The following is a 13,653-nucleotide window of genomic DNA, read 5'->3' on the forward strand; positions in this document are numbered from 1 at the left end:
GAAGGACTACGGCAACAGGCGGACGAAGGAGGCTCCTGAAGCCTAAGCCACGTCACAGCATCGCTCGGCCTCTCACTCGCAAATTATTCGGGGGCCAGAATCCTCTCAACCCACACCGAGATTAAAAGACACACACAGCGGACACCATAAAAAATCCGTAAGAGCATATTCAATGACATTAATAAAAACAGAGATTGCCAATTAAAACAAAGCTTAAAAATAAACCCCCAAAGTGCCAACTTAGGAGGCCAGCGAAAACAGGTGCGTCTTCAGAGCTCTCCTGAACACCTGCAAAGAAGGGGCCTGACGAGTCCCTGATGGAAGCTGATTCCAGAGGTGCAGGGGCCACCACTGAGAAAGCCCCGTCCCTTGTCCTCGCCAGCCTAACTACTGCTGAAGGTGGGCAAGTGAGAAGGGCTTCTGTTGATGGAGAACGAACAAAACATGCACAGCTACATCTTGCTTAAAGGAAAGAGCCAGGACAAAACCAGTTTTAACTTACTTTAATTGCACTTTTTCAAGACACAAAATCAGGTTTCAAATATGGGCCAGGTTCAAAGAAACGAGTCGTAGCGTTAGTAAATTCCAGAGACAGAGAGAGACCTTTCAAGATGATTCCAGCCCCAACCCAGGCCTAACGGGGAATGGGATGAAGGCAAGCGGTGCATGTGTTGGGGAAGGAAATGAAGCTGCTGGGTGTTCAAGCCTCCTGAAAAATCCCAACAGGCATTTCCTTCCATGTGTTCCCCTTCCCCTACCTTTTAAGAAATGTTCATGCTTATGCCATTTCCGTCATACCCACCCTCTCTAAAGCTAGGCAACATTATACTTGGGGTGGGGTGGGGGAATCAGAAGCCACATCAACTGTGGAAGCAGGTACTGCTCAGGTAAGTAGTGAATTTAATTAGTTTAGGACAACGCCCCCCCCACACACACACACGCACCTCCTACCACTGAGGGGTAAGTGTGTATATCAGCCTTTCCCAACCGGGTGCCTTCCAGATGGGTTGGGCTGCAACTCGCATAATTCCCAGCCAGGCTGGCTAGGAATTATGGGAGTTGCAGCCCAACCCATCTGGAAGGCGCCCGGTTGGGAAAAGCCAGCACCCATCACAGCTGCTGAGTGGAGGCCACTTTCAACAGCTCTTTGGGCGGCTTGTGGCCACAGGTGAGCCGCAGGAGTGTAACAGGCCCTGCAGAGAGCCGGCACTCTCTCCCTGAAGGATCACAGCAGGACGTTCCATTGCACGAGCCCCATCAAAATGGATCAGAGCCACTTTGCCGTGTTTGCAGAAGCTGGATCCTGGAGATCGGGGTGACCCCCAGGGGCAGGGACTGGGTCGTGTCTGGAACACTCCCACAAGGAGCTTAGGCAACTGTTCCATCTGGAATACTGCAGCATCCCCGCAAACAGAAGGGCGAACGTGGCGAGGACGATCCCACCCAGATCTTTAAACAAAGTCTACCGCTACCACCCCTTCCCAGGGTTGCAACACAGATGTGCCCCCAAGCCAAGGTACCGTGGAAGAACTCCACCCCAGAGACAGACGGGCACAGAGGCGATTCAAGCGGGAGCTCCCAATTCGCCCCAGGGAGGACAGGCGGGAGGAAAGTTGCATCGGGAAAAGCCAGGCCAGGGCCAGTCTAACACTGAGAGTTTCCTGGTAATCCTGGCTGTACGGTCATCCAAGGTCATCCAAACAAAAACACACCCAGGGACGAGGGGGCGAAACCAAGCCGCCAGACCCTGTCGACTGGGGAAAAACAAAAGTCGGTCACCCGTGCGGGGCTGCCTCCCAGGCTCAAGGTGCTTCCAGTAATTTCGTTCCCCAACAGCGAGCAGGCAGGCAGGCGGGCGGGCTTTTAGCCATGTCCTGGTCCTCCCACAGTGCTGGGCAGCCAAGTGTAGCCATCGGAGGGAGACCCTTCCGGAAAGGGCTGCGCAGGCAGGGCAGAAATGCCAACTCAACTGTTCCGCTTCTCCCCAAAAGGAGTCCCAGCTGTGCAAGAGAGGCACCTATCTCTCCTCCCACTTAACATCTACAGCCACAAGAGAGTTTCTTATTGCAAAACATAAAAGTCCACTGGGAATTGGGGAGGAACCAGTAGGAAGAATCTAGCACCTCGGAGCCTTCATGTCGGCATTGCACAGAGAGGGAACCCTGCAGGGGACAAAAATCCCAGCTACAGCTCTTGTTCTTTGTGAAGAAAACTGTCCTTGCTTGCATAAGTAGTTTAGGGTGAAGTGTACCATTAGGAAAGATGCAGGAGACAGAGGGAGAAGAACGGAGCAGGCCAGCTGAGTCAGTCCAGGCAGAGAGAGAGAAACGGGGGCCCATGGCCCCCCAAAGAGTGCAAATAACAGTCAGAGCATTGTGCAGCAGCCACCCCGACCCCAAATGAGCCATTCAGGGGGCGACAGACAACCCCCCCCCAGTTCCCATTCATTTCAGCCCAGATCAGCCATCGCTCGAGAAGTCTGGCTGCATCATCCATCCAGCCGCTCACCCCAGCCAGTCCAGCTCGTCATCATCCTCGTCGTCCCCAAAGAGCGGGGTGGGGGGAGGCCGGCCCTTCAGGCTCTGGAAGACCCAAGGGAGACGGAGTGAGGACAAGTGTGAGGCGAGCGCAGTCACGGATGCGGGGGCATATGTCTGTCCCGGGCTGAGCAAGGGTTGAAAGGTGGGATGCGCGGAATGGCGTGTTTTCAGCCAGCTGGAACCCATTTTACTTATTCGAAAAATTGTGACAGCTTTACAGGGGGGTGGGGTCAAGGAGCCGGGCGGGAAACAGACGCTGCTCCCCTTACATTTTGACAAGCCTGACCCGCCCCCCACATTGGCTCTCCATAAGAATTGGCTCTCTGCGGCCATCGGGGGAACACCAGAATGCCAGATTAGGACCCCAGGTGGGCCAAATTTGGCTCCGGGCCCTGAGGTTCAACACCCCATCAGTAGAATCAGAACAGTCTACAATTCAGGAAGCAAACCCCAGGTAGGAGCCAAGGAAATTCCTCAAAACCCTGAGCTTATTCCTGCCAGTCTTAAAACTGGCCTATGCATCACCCCGGTTCACGCTAGAAAGTGCCCAGGCTGGAACCCTCCAGGAATTTGCACAGACACACACACAGCCCCAAGTCCTCACCAATTCTTCCTCCTCCTCCTCTTCCAGCGGTCCTCCTGATGCAGAAGGCTTCCGTGCTGCAGATTTAACCAAGCTGCATTTGTCCTCCAGGAGGCTGAGAAGAAAGGAACAAAGATACGGCCAAACTGACTTGGAGCGCCGGGGAGGGTGGTGGGTGTTGAGAAAGGATGCTGTCAGGAACAACCTCCCTCGGGGAACGAAGCAACACCGCTCTCTTCCCACCCCTTGCCTCTGCCCCCAAAACCAGCATCCAAGTGCTAAGGACCTGAAAAAGAAGAGCTGACACAAGCTGGAAGCAAACTGGTTTTAAGCAGTGCCTTTAACCCACACCGCAAACAGGATGCTAGCAGCGCAACGGTGGCTAGGCTCTACAGCGGGGGCGAAGAACCTCAACCTGGTGTGTTCCCCAGGCCCCACCCCCTTCCCCCGACCACTGATTTGGGGGTTCCTGGCTTTTGTGCAGCTTTTCCCCTGTTCTAAAAAGGCTGAAATGCCTCCCCTAAGGTTTAGTTGCTGGCAGGAAGAGCTTCAAGAGGCAATATGCTGGCATTTTTGGCCCCGCCCCTTTTGCCTTTGGCCCCGCCCACTCCTAGAGTGCAGCCTCGAGAGCGTCTCCAAAACGGAATTCAGTCCTCGAGCTGGAAGAGGCTCTGCATCCCTGGCCAAACACATGAACTCCCCAGAGACACACCCCCCGGCCCCCTCTCTCTGGCCCCTGACCTGGTATCCCCTTGGGTGGGGCTGCGTGCCGGTCCTTGCTGGGCTCCAACCACATCCTGCTGGCCCGCCACACTGGACAGAGGGGTGGGGGTGGGGGTGGGGGGGTTCTGGCTTGGAGCAGCTGGGCCACTCTGCTCTGCTCTATCTGGGCGTACTGCCGGCGCCACCCCATCAGCAAGCGGCTCCGTGGGCTCTGGAGCAGCGGCAGCCTCAGCGTCTCTGGTGGCAGTCCCGTCCTGCGCCTCAGCCTCCGCCGGCTCAGAGCCGGCCGCCTCCTTGGCCGCCTGCTCCTCCCTGACGGGGATCTCCAGTCGCGGAGGAGGCGCTGTGAGGGCCACAGGGGGCTGTTCAGCATCCACTGCCGAGGCCTGTGCTTCAGAGGGGGCTGACGTGGGCCCGGCCCGGCCTCCTTCCGCGGAGGGAGAAGATGGAGGATCATCCGCCTCCCCCTCCGGGCGATGGGGAGGGATAAAAGACGCCGCAGCCGGTGGTTCAGGGGGAAAATCGCTCCGGTGGTCCTGGTGGAGGACCGCGGGTCTTGCTCGTCGCCTCTGTGCAGGATCTGGGCCTTCCTCCTCGCCGCTGCTGCTGCTGCTCTGTGCCCGCTCCTTGTGCCTCTCCAGCAACTGCAGGGTTATCGTCTGGGAACAGACAGAAGGGGGTGGAGGCGAGAAGGGGGTGGAGGCGAGAAGGGGGTGGAGGCGAGAAGGGGGTCTCGTGCCACAAAAGACACACAGCACAGTCCCTTCTGATGCAACTCAGAAGTAGCATCGGGCCCTGAGATGCCTCTCGAGAATCCCAGGGGGCAAGGTGTGTGGCTGAAGACTCCCAGCAGTAGTGCAGGAACACCCCCTCCAGTATTCTCATTTCCCACGGCTGGGGCTCCATCCCCTTTGCCCCTCCCTGGACTAGCAGAAGAAACCGTGCGAAGTAAGAGCCGTTCGGCACATCTGGTCCGAGGGCCTGGCTCTAGGCAGGTGGCAGAACACGCCCGCCCCGGGTCTATACCTTGATGGTGTTCATGACGACGCCAAGGACCACCCGGCCAGTGTAACTCTCCTCCAGCTCAAACTGGCCCCGCAGAGAGTGGAAGACACCGTTCATGATCTCCTTCACCTGAGGAAGACACGGGCCAAGATGTCAGAAGGACCCAAAGTAATGCCAGCACAGCAGTGGGCCTCCAGGGTCTCTCTGGACCAGACTTCCCCAATCTGGTGCCTTCCAGATGTCTTGGACTGCAACCCCCATAATTCCAAGCCAGTACAGCCAATGGCCATGCTGGCTGGAAATTATGGGAGTTGCGGTCCAAGACATCTGGAGGGCAACAGACTGGGGAACGCCGATATCCCACTTGCCCCAATGGTGGGGGGGGGGGCATTGTCAACATCGGTGGACGGGGGGCATGGAGACTGTCTAAACTAACGAAATGGGCAACGCTGGCTGGGGGGTTATGGGGAATACAGTCCAACACCTCTAGAGGGCACCACGTTGGAGGAGGCTGATCTGGACGAACAGGGTTCTTTTCCCTGCTGGGAAACCAGGAAGAACATGCTGCAGGAGGGCAAGAGAGCGCAGTGGGGGGGGGGCAGGTAGAGAGAAGGGGATGGAACAAGAGGAGTTGCACGCTGGGAGTAAATGCTGCCCCACTGGTTCAGCAAAGAGGGGCCCTCCCCATGCAGGATGAGCAAAGGATGCAACAGCGCAGCATTGCAAGTGAAGGAGGAAGGCAGAGACGCAGCTGCAAGGATGCTGCGGAGCATGGAAACCCACCCAGCAGGAAACATCCCCTGCTCCATTTAGAGCAATGCGAAATGAGTGAAGCGGGATGGGGTTGGGGTACGTACTTCTTCCGTCGAGCCGGCAGGCGACGGCTGGTCAGCACCTTTCTCACATTCCCGGGCCTGGTCTTCATAGTGGGCCTTGAGAGCAGCCAGCTGGGACTGCAGGGCCAGGCACTGTTTTTTGCGGGTGGGGAGCAGAGAGAAGGGAAGGAAGGAGAGCTGGTGTGAGAGCGTCCCAAGGTGGCGCAGGGTAGGCATGGGCAGGCCGCAGGATTGTGGGATCTGCTCTGCTGGCTCTTTTACGAGAACTCTTGAGGTCCACCACCCCAATGCAAGACAGCGGCTTAACTTAAAAACATAGGATGGGTCATGCTGGATCAGACAAAGGTCCATCTAGTCCAGCATTCTGTTTGCCCAGCTGCCCACCGGTTGCTGCGGAACAAGGCCAGGAGGGTTCTGTTGCGCTCGTGTCCTGCTTGTGCGTTTCCCACGAGAGGCTGGTTGCCCACTGTGGAAACAGAACGCTGGACGAGAGGGACTCCTGTTTCGATCCAACGCAGCTCTTCTTATGTCCTGCATTCCTGATTTCGAGCCCTTGCCCTCTGAGCCACTGTGCTACACCAACTCTCAGAAAGGCCTGCCGGGCGCTGGAGGTCCGTGGGCCCGTGGGCAACGCATGCTCACGCAGTGCGGAGGGAGAGGGCAGCCCCGCGTACTTTGTCCTTCATAGGTTCCAGCTGCTCCAGTTGCTCCTGCAGTTCCGAGAATTGATTGTCCTCCGAGCTCCTCGTGGTTTTGAGCAGGGAAATCTGGAAAGAAACCAGAGGCCCCCCGAGACACAAGGACTAAGATTCACACCCATGCTGTCCCAGCCGAGCGCCTTTTCACGCTTCCCTTTGGGCCTTCTGGAAGCAGATGCACTTGGTATTTGGCAGCCAGTTCTCAAATACAAAAATGAGAGCATCAGGCAGGAAGGAGCAAGCAGTCTGAGGGAACTGATCAGGCCCTCGCTCCCCTGCGTCTGGAAGGGACACGCCACAATTAACACAGTCAGATGTTTCACAACTGCCTCTGTGCCAGGCATGTTGAACCTCTTTCAGTCCATGGGCCAAATTCCATTAAGCAGAAGCTCTCGGGGGCTGCATTCCAGGGGTGGGAGGGGCCAAAGGCAAAGGAGGCGGGGCCAAAAATACCAGCATACTTTAGTTTAAAGCTCTTACTGCCAGCAAGCTAAGCCTTAGGAGAGGCATTTCAACATTTTAGAATTGGCAGGGGGTGGGGAGCACAAAAGCCGGGAAGCCACCAAATGATTGGTGGTTGCGGGGAAGGGGTGTGGCCCTCTGGGGAATCCCCGCACCACCAGACCTGGACCCCTGCTCTATGCTTATATTAAGTATTTATATGCCGCCCTATAACCTAAGTTCTCAAGGTGGCTAGCAGCAAGAATAAAACCAAATTAAACATATATACAATGATGCAGATCAACAGTAAACATTAAAAAGCAGTACTGAAACAGTGGCAAAGATAAAACGAATTAAACATGGAGAAGATTAAAAGACCAGGGGAAAAGCTCTCCACCTGGTGCCAAAATGACAAAGTAGTCAGCCAGGCAGACATCTCTGGGGAGGGTGCCACCACCAAAAAGGCCCTTTCTCCAATAGGCACTCACTGAACCTCACACAGCACAGCTACTCAGAGACAGCCCTCCAAAAATGATCTTAAAGTCCAGACAGGTACAGGTGGAGACTGCAGCTTTTACACTGATTGATCCGTTAGATCACCCTTCCCCCAACCTGGTACCCCTCCAGATATTTTGGACTTCAATTCTCCTTACCCCCACCCGGCATGGCCAATGGTCAGGAATTGTAGTTCAAAATATCTGGAGGGCACCAGGTTGGGGTAAGTAGACTAACAGACTAAAAAGAGAGCCCCACCTGGCTTCTATGTTAACATCTTTCTGGTACCAGGAAAAGTCCTTTTTATTTTCCTAGCCTTTTAAGATCATGTTACAGTTTTATACTGTTTTAGTGCTGTGGAGTTTATTCCTCTTAGCCTCAGTTTTACATCTGATTTGTTCCTGGGAAGTTTCTTTACCCTCCATTCTCTGTCTTTACAAAGTATTTTGTGATTTTAAAATGGTGTTGTGTTCGCAATACATGGCTGGCTTATCACAGTTTTCTTTGGTTTTTAATCCCCCTGTAAGCTTCCTGGACAACTCTGGCTATGGGGCACGCTGTTATGGTTTTTTTGGCACCAACTGAAGACCTTTTTATTCTCCCAAGCATTTTAAGAACTGTGTTTTTTTAATAGCACTTTTAGTACTTTCTTCTGCTGCTGGTTTTAAATGTGGTTTTATGTGCTGGAATGGATTTATTCTGGGTTTTACTCTGCACTGGTTTTCTTCTTAGTTTTAATGTTTGCGTTTTTATGCTTTTAGCATAATGCACACCACACGAAGAACTTTGGTTATTTGTGGTTCAGAAGTACACAAAATAAAATGAAATGAAAATAAATTGCATGTATGTTATGCCATCCAGTCGTGCTCAGGAAACTAAAAAAAGCTTGAGGACCAACACAGCCACCCAGAACTGGGGTGAGCAAAGACGTCTCTCCTGCACTTTGGAAAACAACAATAGGAAACAGGTCAAGGCAAGCGCGTGGGTGGGGAGCTGAGGAAAAGAGGGAGGGGTTGGCCACTGACCTTCTCTTCCAGCTGGGAGATCGTCCGCTGCTGGGCGTCCCTCTGCTCACAGGCTTCCTGGTATTGACGGGCGTGTTGCTCCTTGGCGGAGCTCAGCATCCGCTGGCATTTGGCTTCCCACTGGGACTCCAGCTCTGCCTGCATCAGGGAGAGCTTCCATCCCCCCAACACAAAAAGGACACACTGGTTAGCTGCCGGCAAGGCACCGGTTTCCTGCCCTGCCCACCCCTCCCCCTCCATTAAGGGCTCTAGCGCAGGCTTTCCCAACCTGCTGCCCTCCAGATGTGTTGGACTACAACTCCCAGGATTCCTGACTAGCAGACATGCCAGCTAGGGCTGATGGGAGTTGGAGTCCAGAGCATCAATTTGCCTACCCAGGCCCTGAAATATCTCAGACAGGAGCCAGCCCAAATGTTTCTTGGAAAGCCTCCAAGGGAAAAAGAGGGAGAGAGATGCCACCATCTCTGTGGGGAGCTGATTTCATTGCTCCACTGGGGTGCGGAATTCATCTCCACCTCTCACCTGCTCTGAAGCTGCCTGGCCAGTTGACGTCCGAGCCTTTTTGAAAAGCTGCCGGAGCTTGTCCAGCTCTTCTTGGTAAGATTTGCGGATCTCGTCCATCTCCTCTTCAGCCTGTTTTCTCTCCACGAGGGATTTCTTCTTCCGCTCAGAGAGGTTCTGCAGCAGAAGCAGGGGAAGGAGGAGAAGAAACACGCACACAAAAGTGTCAGGCTGCACAAGGCGTACGAGGTGGTGGAACACACAGTGCTACTTTCGACTACAGGTGGGAGGGTACCAATTTGGAATGCTCTGTCACTGTAAATGGAAAACTAGAGTGTCCGGAAGAACAGTTCTGGCCCACAGCTTATTCCCTGTGGTGCTACATCTTTATTGGCAGGGATTTTTTTTTGCAGGGATTTTTTTTAACAGTGCAATCCTATACCTGCCTACTCAGAAGTAAGTCCCATTAAATTCAATGGGACATTCTCTAGAGTAAGTGGGCATAGGATTACAGTCTTAAGTTTTAAACACATCACAGGGAACAGGCTGGTCGAGGACCTCTCCCCCTGACACAGTATGTTTCTAATTACTGGAATTTTGTTTATTTTTAAAACACGGGGAGCATTCAAAAATGGTACCTCCCACCTGCACTCCAAAACAGAGTTGTCCACTTCATTCTGCTCCATGCATTGATGAGGCCTCAGTGAGGGCCCCTTTCGCTCAGCCACTGGATGTGAGACTCTTGCTGCAAAAGCAGTCTGCAAACAAACAGCAAGACCTCGGGTTGCGCATTCACTGCAGCATCTGCAGACAAGCGGAATGTCTTGCCAGGGCAGTGCCATGCACGCAAGTCCCCCTGGCAAGTTCAGTTCTATGCCTTCTCCCTACGAGGACATGGGGCGAGTTGCTTAAAACAAACGCCTCGCACCACAGAATTTTTGTTCTTTGTGGCATCCCTCTGCATATTCCAAGAACGTATTTTCAAAAGTTTAATACTATCTTACAGATGCTCATCTGGGGATCTCTCGCCACATCCCAAAATTTTAAAAAAATGCCAGGGGTGAGGCTCATCCATTGCACTCCGGTTGTGCTGACCTCTGTGATGTCCCCAAATGTGGGAAACTTGACTGCATAAATCTACATAAATGTACTTAAGAGGGGGGCATCAATTTTCCTGATCTAAGTTTATGGCCTGGTTTGCACCCCACAACCACCCAGGTTTTTTAAACACCTGGATTGTGGTGAACATGGCAGCCTGCTGGTGCAGGCTGCCCAATTGCTGAACAACTCAGATGCTTTTTTTTCCTCTGCGGAGTTAGAATATTCAGTGAAAATATTCAGGCAGGATCCTATGCATGTTTGGACAGAAAAAAGTCCTAGAACTCCCAGCATTCTGGGACTTGCTAGGACTTTTTTTCTAACATGCATACGATTGTGCCATTATTCTCTCAGCTGAGCTACCTACCCAACCAAGCACGGTATAATAGTCCTGATCTTAACAAGAGCCAATATATGTTTGTGATTGCTGACCAGCTCCAATCTTACCCCCCCCCCGCACTTTCCCTCCCCTAACTTATTTGTACCGTTTAAACATAGAAAAAAGTGTAAATTAAAATGTTAATTGGGAAAAAAGTCTTACACCTCCTGGAGCCCCTACCTTCTCCAGGTTCTCCTTCTCTGCGCGGAGATCAGCCAGCTCTTCCTCCAGGGCGGCCACCTTGCCATCCAGCTGCTTGCGGTGCTGCTTCTCCACTTGGAATTTGCTCCTGGCGTCCTCAGATGACTCCTGAAGCTCTGCGGAGGGCAAGGCACAGAACTGGCATCGAACAAAACCTTTGCCACAAACCTGGAGTCCCCCCTCACCCAACGCCATGCTGTAATTAGGCCCAAGCGTGGGATATGGAGATAATCACCATCTTCCCGCCTCCCTCTGTTGGCATGCTGATACTTGACATCAGCGGTGTTGCTGGGGCAGGGGGCCCCAGAACCGAATCGAATTCCTGCAGCCCTGGATTTCTTCCCCAGAGCCCTGAGTGTCCATTGGCGCCAATGGAAGGTTTCTTTCTCAGTTCCATTGCTGGGCAGAGGGCAATTTTCAAGGGGCACTGCAGCAGGGGAGGGGTTTATCCCCCCCTCCTTCCTCCACGCTGTAAGGCTCCCTTCCCTGCAATTAAGCTTAGGAAAAAACCTTTCCATTCGTGCCAATGGGTGATTTTTCTTAAGCTTTGCTGCCGTATAGGGGAGGGGGATTTCCAGAGGGATCACAGTTGGGGAGGGACCTTCCCTGTGCACCATGCCCCCTCAAATCCCACTCTCCACAAGGCAATTGAGCTGGGGGGGGGGACTTCCACGGACACCAATGGAAAGATTGGCCCCCAAATCTTTGACGCGCCTGGCAATGCCACTGCTTGGAACTTATACCAGGCTGGGCAGAGAGGTCAAAGCAAGATTTCGGAAATACAGCACCCCCGTAAAGCAGAGGCAGTGCTGGCTCCAGGATTTTGGGGCTCCTTGGGCAAAACGCCCTCCATGGGCCCCCTTCCTGAGCGAGCCCACCTTCTCGCCACCATGGCCACCAGCTGCTCCTCTTCCTCATCATCATGCCCACTTGCCTGCTTGACAGGCAGGGAACCAGGAAGCCGCGGCATCTCCTGCTCCTCCTCCTCCCCAGCTCCATTGTCTGGGCCAGAGCGAGAGGCAGCCGCCAAGCAGGCTGCGATGGGGAAGAGGAGGAGCCATTCCAGGGGGCTCTGGTCAGTGGTCTCCTGCTGGGGTGTGGGCCCTGGGCAGATGCTCCACCATGCTGACCCTTGATGCTGCCATGGGGCAGAGATGTTGACCTTACTGGGGTCCGGGGGATGGACGATGTCAGCAGGGCATGCCTCCAGCCCTGAAGCACCTCCGCTTCCCCAATATCCAGCGCCGTCCCCCACCCCACCCCCATATTGCTCTCTTCTCTGCACCGAGAAAAGTACACGGCCGGCGCTCGGAGGAGCAGCTCCTCCAAGCACTGCCCGAATCGCCAGCTTCGTGTGTTGCATGCGGACTCGAAAGCCGCTTCCCCCACGCTGGCACCTTCCAGTTGTGCCGGGACTACAACTCCCATCATCCCCAGTCAGCTTGGCCAAGACTGTGTTGCGGTCAAACACATCTGGAGGGCACCAGGTGGGGGAAGGCTGCCCTGAAAGGGCTTAGAGAAGTAGAGCGCATTGGCTATTGGGCAGCATAGAAATGTAATAAATAAATACATAAAGTCTAAATAAAGGACTCTGCGTATGCACCAAACTCCACCCCCAATTTCAGCCCCTCCCCTCAACTCCCCTTTACCTGCCAGCTGTGCCTGCAGCTGGTTGAGCTGCACCCTCTGCCTCTCCGACTCCTTCAGGGCCGTGTTCAGCTGGGCATGCAGGCCCATCTCCGTCTTCTGGTGATCGGTCAGCTCCAGCTGGAGCCGAGAGATCTGTGCCGTGGCAGCGGAGAGCTCCTCGGCAACCTTGACCTGCGACCAGCAGGGTCGTGGTCAGTTCTGATGCTCAGGCGCTCATCAAGAGAGTCCCCACGCCCCCCCACACACACACCCCCAGGAGAGTCCCCAACTGCAGGCGGCAGTGTTGATCCAGATCAGCAAACCAGTTCTAGCAGTCCTCATCTCCACCGGGAGCAGGTCTTTTGTCCAGCTAAGGGGTCATAATTGCCCCTTCGAGACTGAGCTGCCCCAAAATTACTTTGCATTACAACAGGCAACAATATATCGAAGCTGGGAGAATCCACTGGTCTCCCCAGAGACAGTGAGGGTTGCAGCTCAGCCCAGAGGGAACAGGGAAGAGTGGTGGGGTGGCAGGGGACATCAGCAGCCCTGCTAATAAAAACGTCCCGATGCTGCGCCCCTGAGAGCCCTGGTGCCACTACACCACTGCCTGCAACGCAAGAGAAGGGAGAGAAGGGGCGAAGGAAGAGGTCCCATGAGGCTTTCCCAAAATGATGCAAGAGGGGCACATTCAGAGGACTGCACTGGTACGCAGTCCGCTGGGAACCCTTTGGTGTTCTTTTGCTTGTTAGCTTGTGAGAGAGTTGCAGGCTTAGGCAAACCGCTGCCCTCCAGAAGTTTTGGACTACAACTCCCACTCCAGCCAAGATGGTGACTGGTCAGGGGTTCTGGGCATTGTAGTCCGAAACATCTGGAGGGCATCAGGTTGCCTTTGTTGTTGTTCAGTCGTTAAGTCGTGTCCGACTCTTCATTGCCCCCCTCCCCAAACAAAAAGAAAATCTACACCTATACTCAAGGCCAGTAGCTTGACGCCCAACACGTGCTCCTGGGATGAAACCCAGAGTGCAGCGCTCTGGCCTTTGTCTCGCTCTCTCCCCAGCTGCCCGACTCCCCCACAGCTGATGCCAGGACATCCCGGCAAAGAGGCATAGCGATCAGAGACCCGTGGAGGTGGGCTGAGCTTTGAGCCGTTTGGGTCAGAAATGGTAAGTCAGAAAGAATGGGGGAGGTGGGGGGAAGAATTCCAGGTTATCCAGTCATCCAAGGACAACGCCTCACCTGGTCCCACCCCTGATCCAGTGGCAGCTTGCACTAGGGAGAAAAAGCAGCGACAGGAGAGGAAAGTTGACACCACCAGGAGCAAAAGCAAAGGGTGGGGGGAGAAGACAGAGAGTTATTAAAAGAGGAAAGAGGGCATTCTGCAACGAGGAACCCTGTGGGTATTCTGTGGTCCAGGGGTTCAGCACCTAAGTGAAATGCCTAGCAAGTACAGGAACTCAGGATCCTTTGCTCTAGCAACGAACTCCAATGCAGGCATA

General features: G+C 54.2%; 1 protein-coding gene across 3 annotated transcripts in view; it reads right to left on the reverse strand.

Moving 5' to 3' along the window:
* Positions 1-488: 488 nt before the first annotated feature.
* FKBP15 (FKBP prolyl isomerase family member 15) overlaps positions 489-13,653 on the reverse strand; it is a 53,373-nt gene continuing 40,208 nt past the window's right edge. For all 3 annotated transcript variants that reach the window (XM_084820976.1, XM_084820977.1, XM_084820978.1), the window contains 10 exons: positions 12,175-12,346; positions 10,505-10,641; positions 8,869-9,024; positions 8,347-8,499; positions 6,362-6,454; positions 5,709-5,819; positions 4,873-4,980; positions 3,865-4,505; positions 3,145-3,238; positions 489-2,582 (listed from right to left, as the gene is read on the reverse strand). In XM_084820976.1, the coding sequence (XP_084677102.1) occupies positions 2,505-2,582; positions 3,145-3,238; positions 3,865-4,505; positions 4,873-4,980; positions 5,709-5,819; positions 6,362-6,454; positions 8,347-8,499; positions 8,869-9,024; positions 10,505-10,641; positions 12,175-12,346 (1,743 nt within the window). In that variant the 3' untranslated portion in view covers positions 489-2,504. The remainder of the gene's footprint in view (positions 2,583-3,144; positions 3,239-3,864; positions 4,506-4,872; positions 4,981-5,708; positions 5,820-6,361; positions 6,455-8,346; positions 8,500-8,868; positions 9,025-10,504; positions 10,642-12,174; positions 12,347-13,653) is intronic.

This window comes from Heloderma suspectum, chromosome 14 (genome assembly GCF_057233095.1).
Source record: "Heloderma suspectum isolate Gila_16-S chromosome 14, 16-S_ref, whole genome shotgun sequence".
NCBI classification, from domain to species: domain Eukaryota; kingdom Metazoa; phylum Chordata; class Lepidosauria; order Squamata; family Helodermatidae; genus Heloderma; species Heloderma suspectum.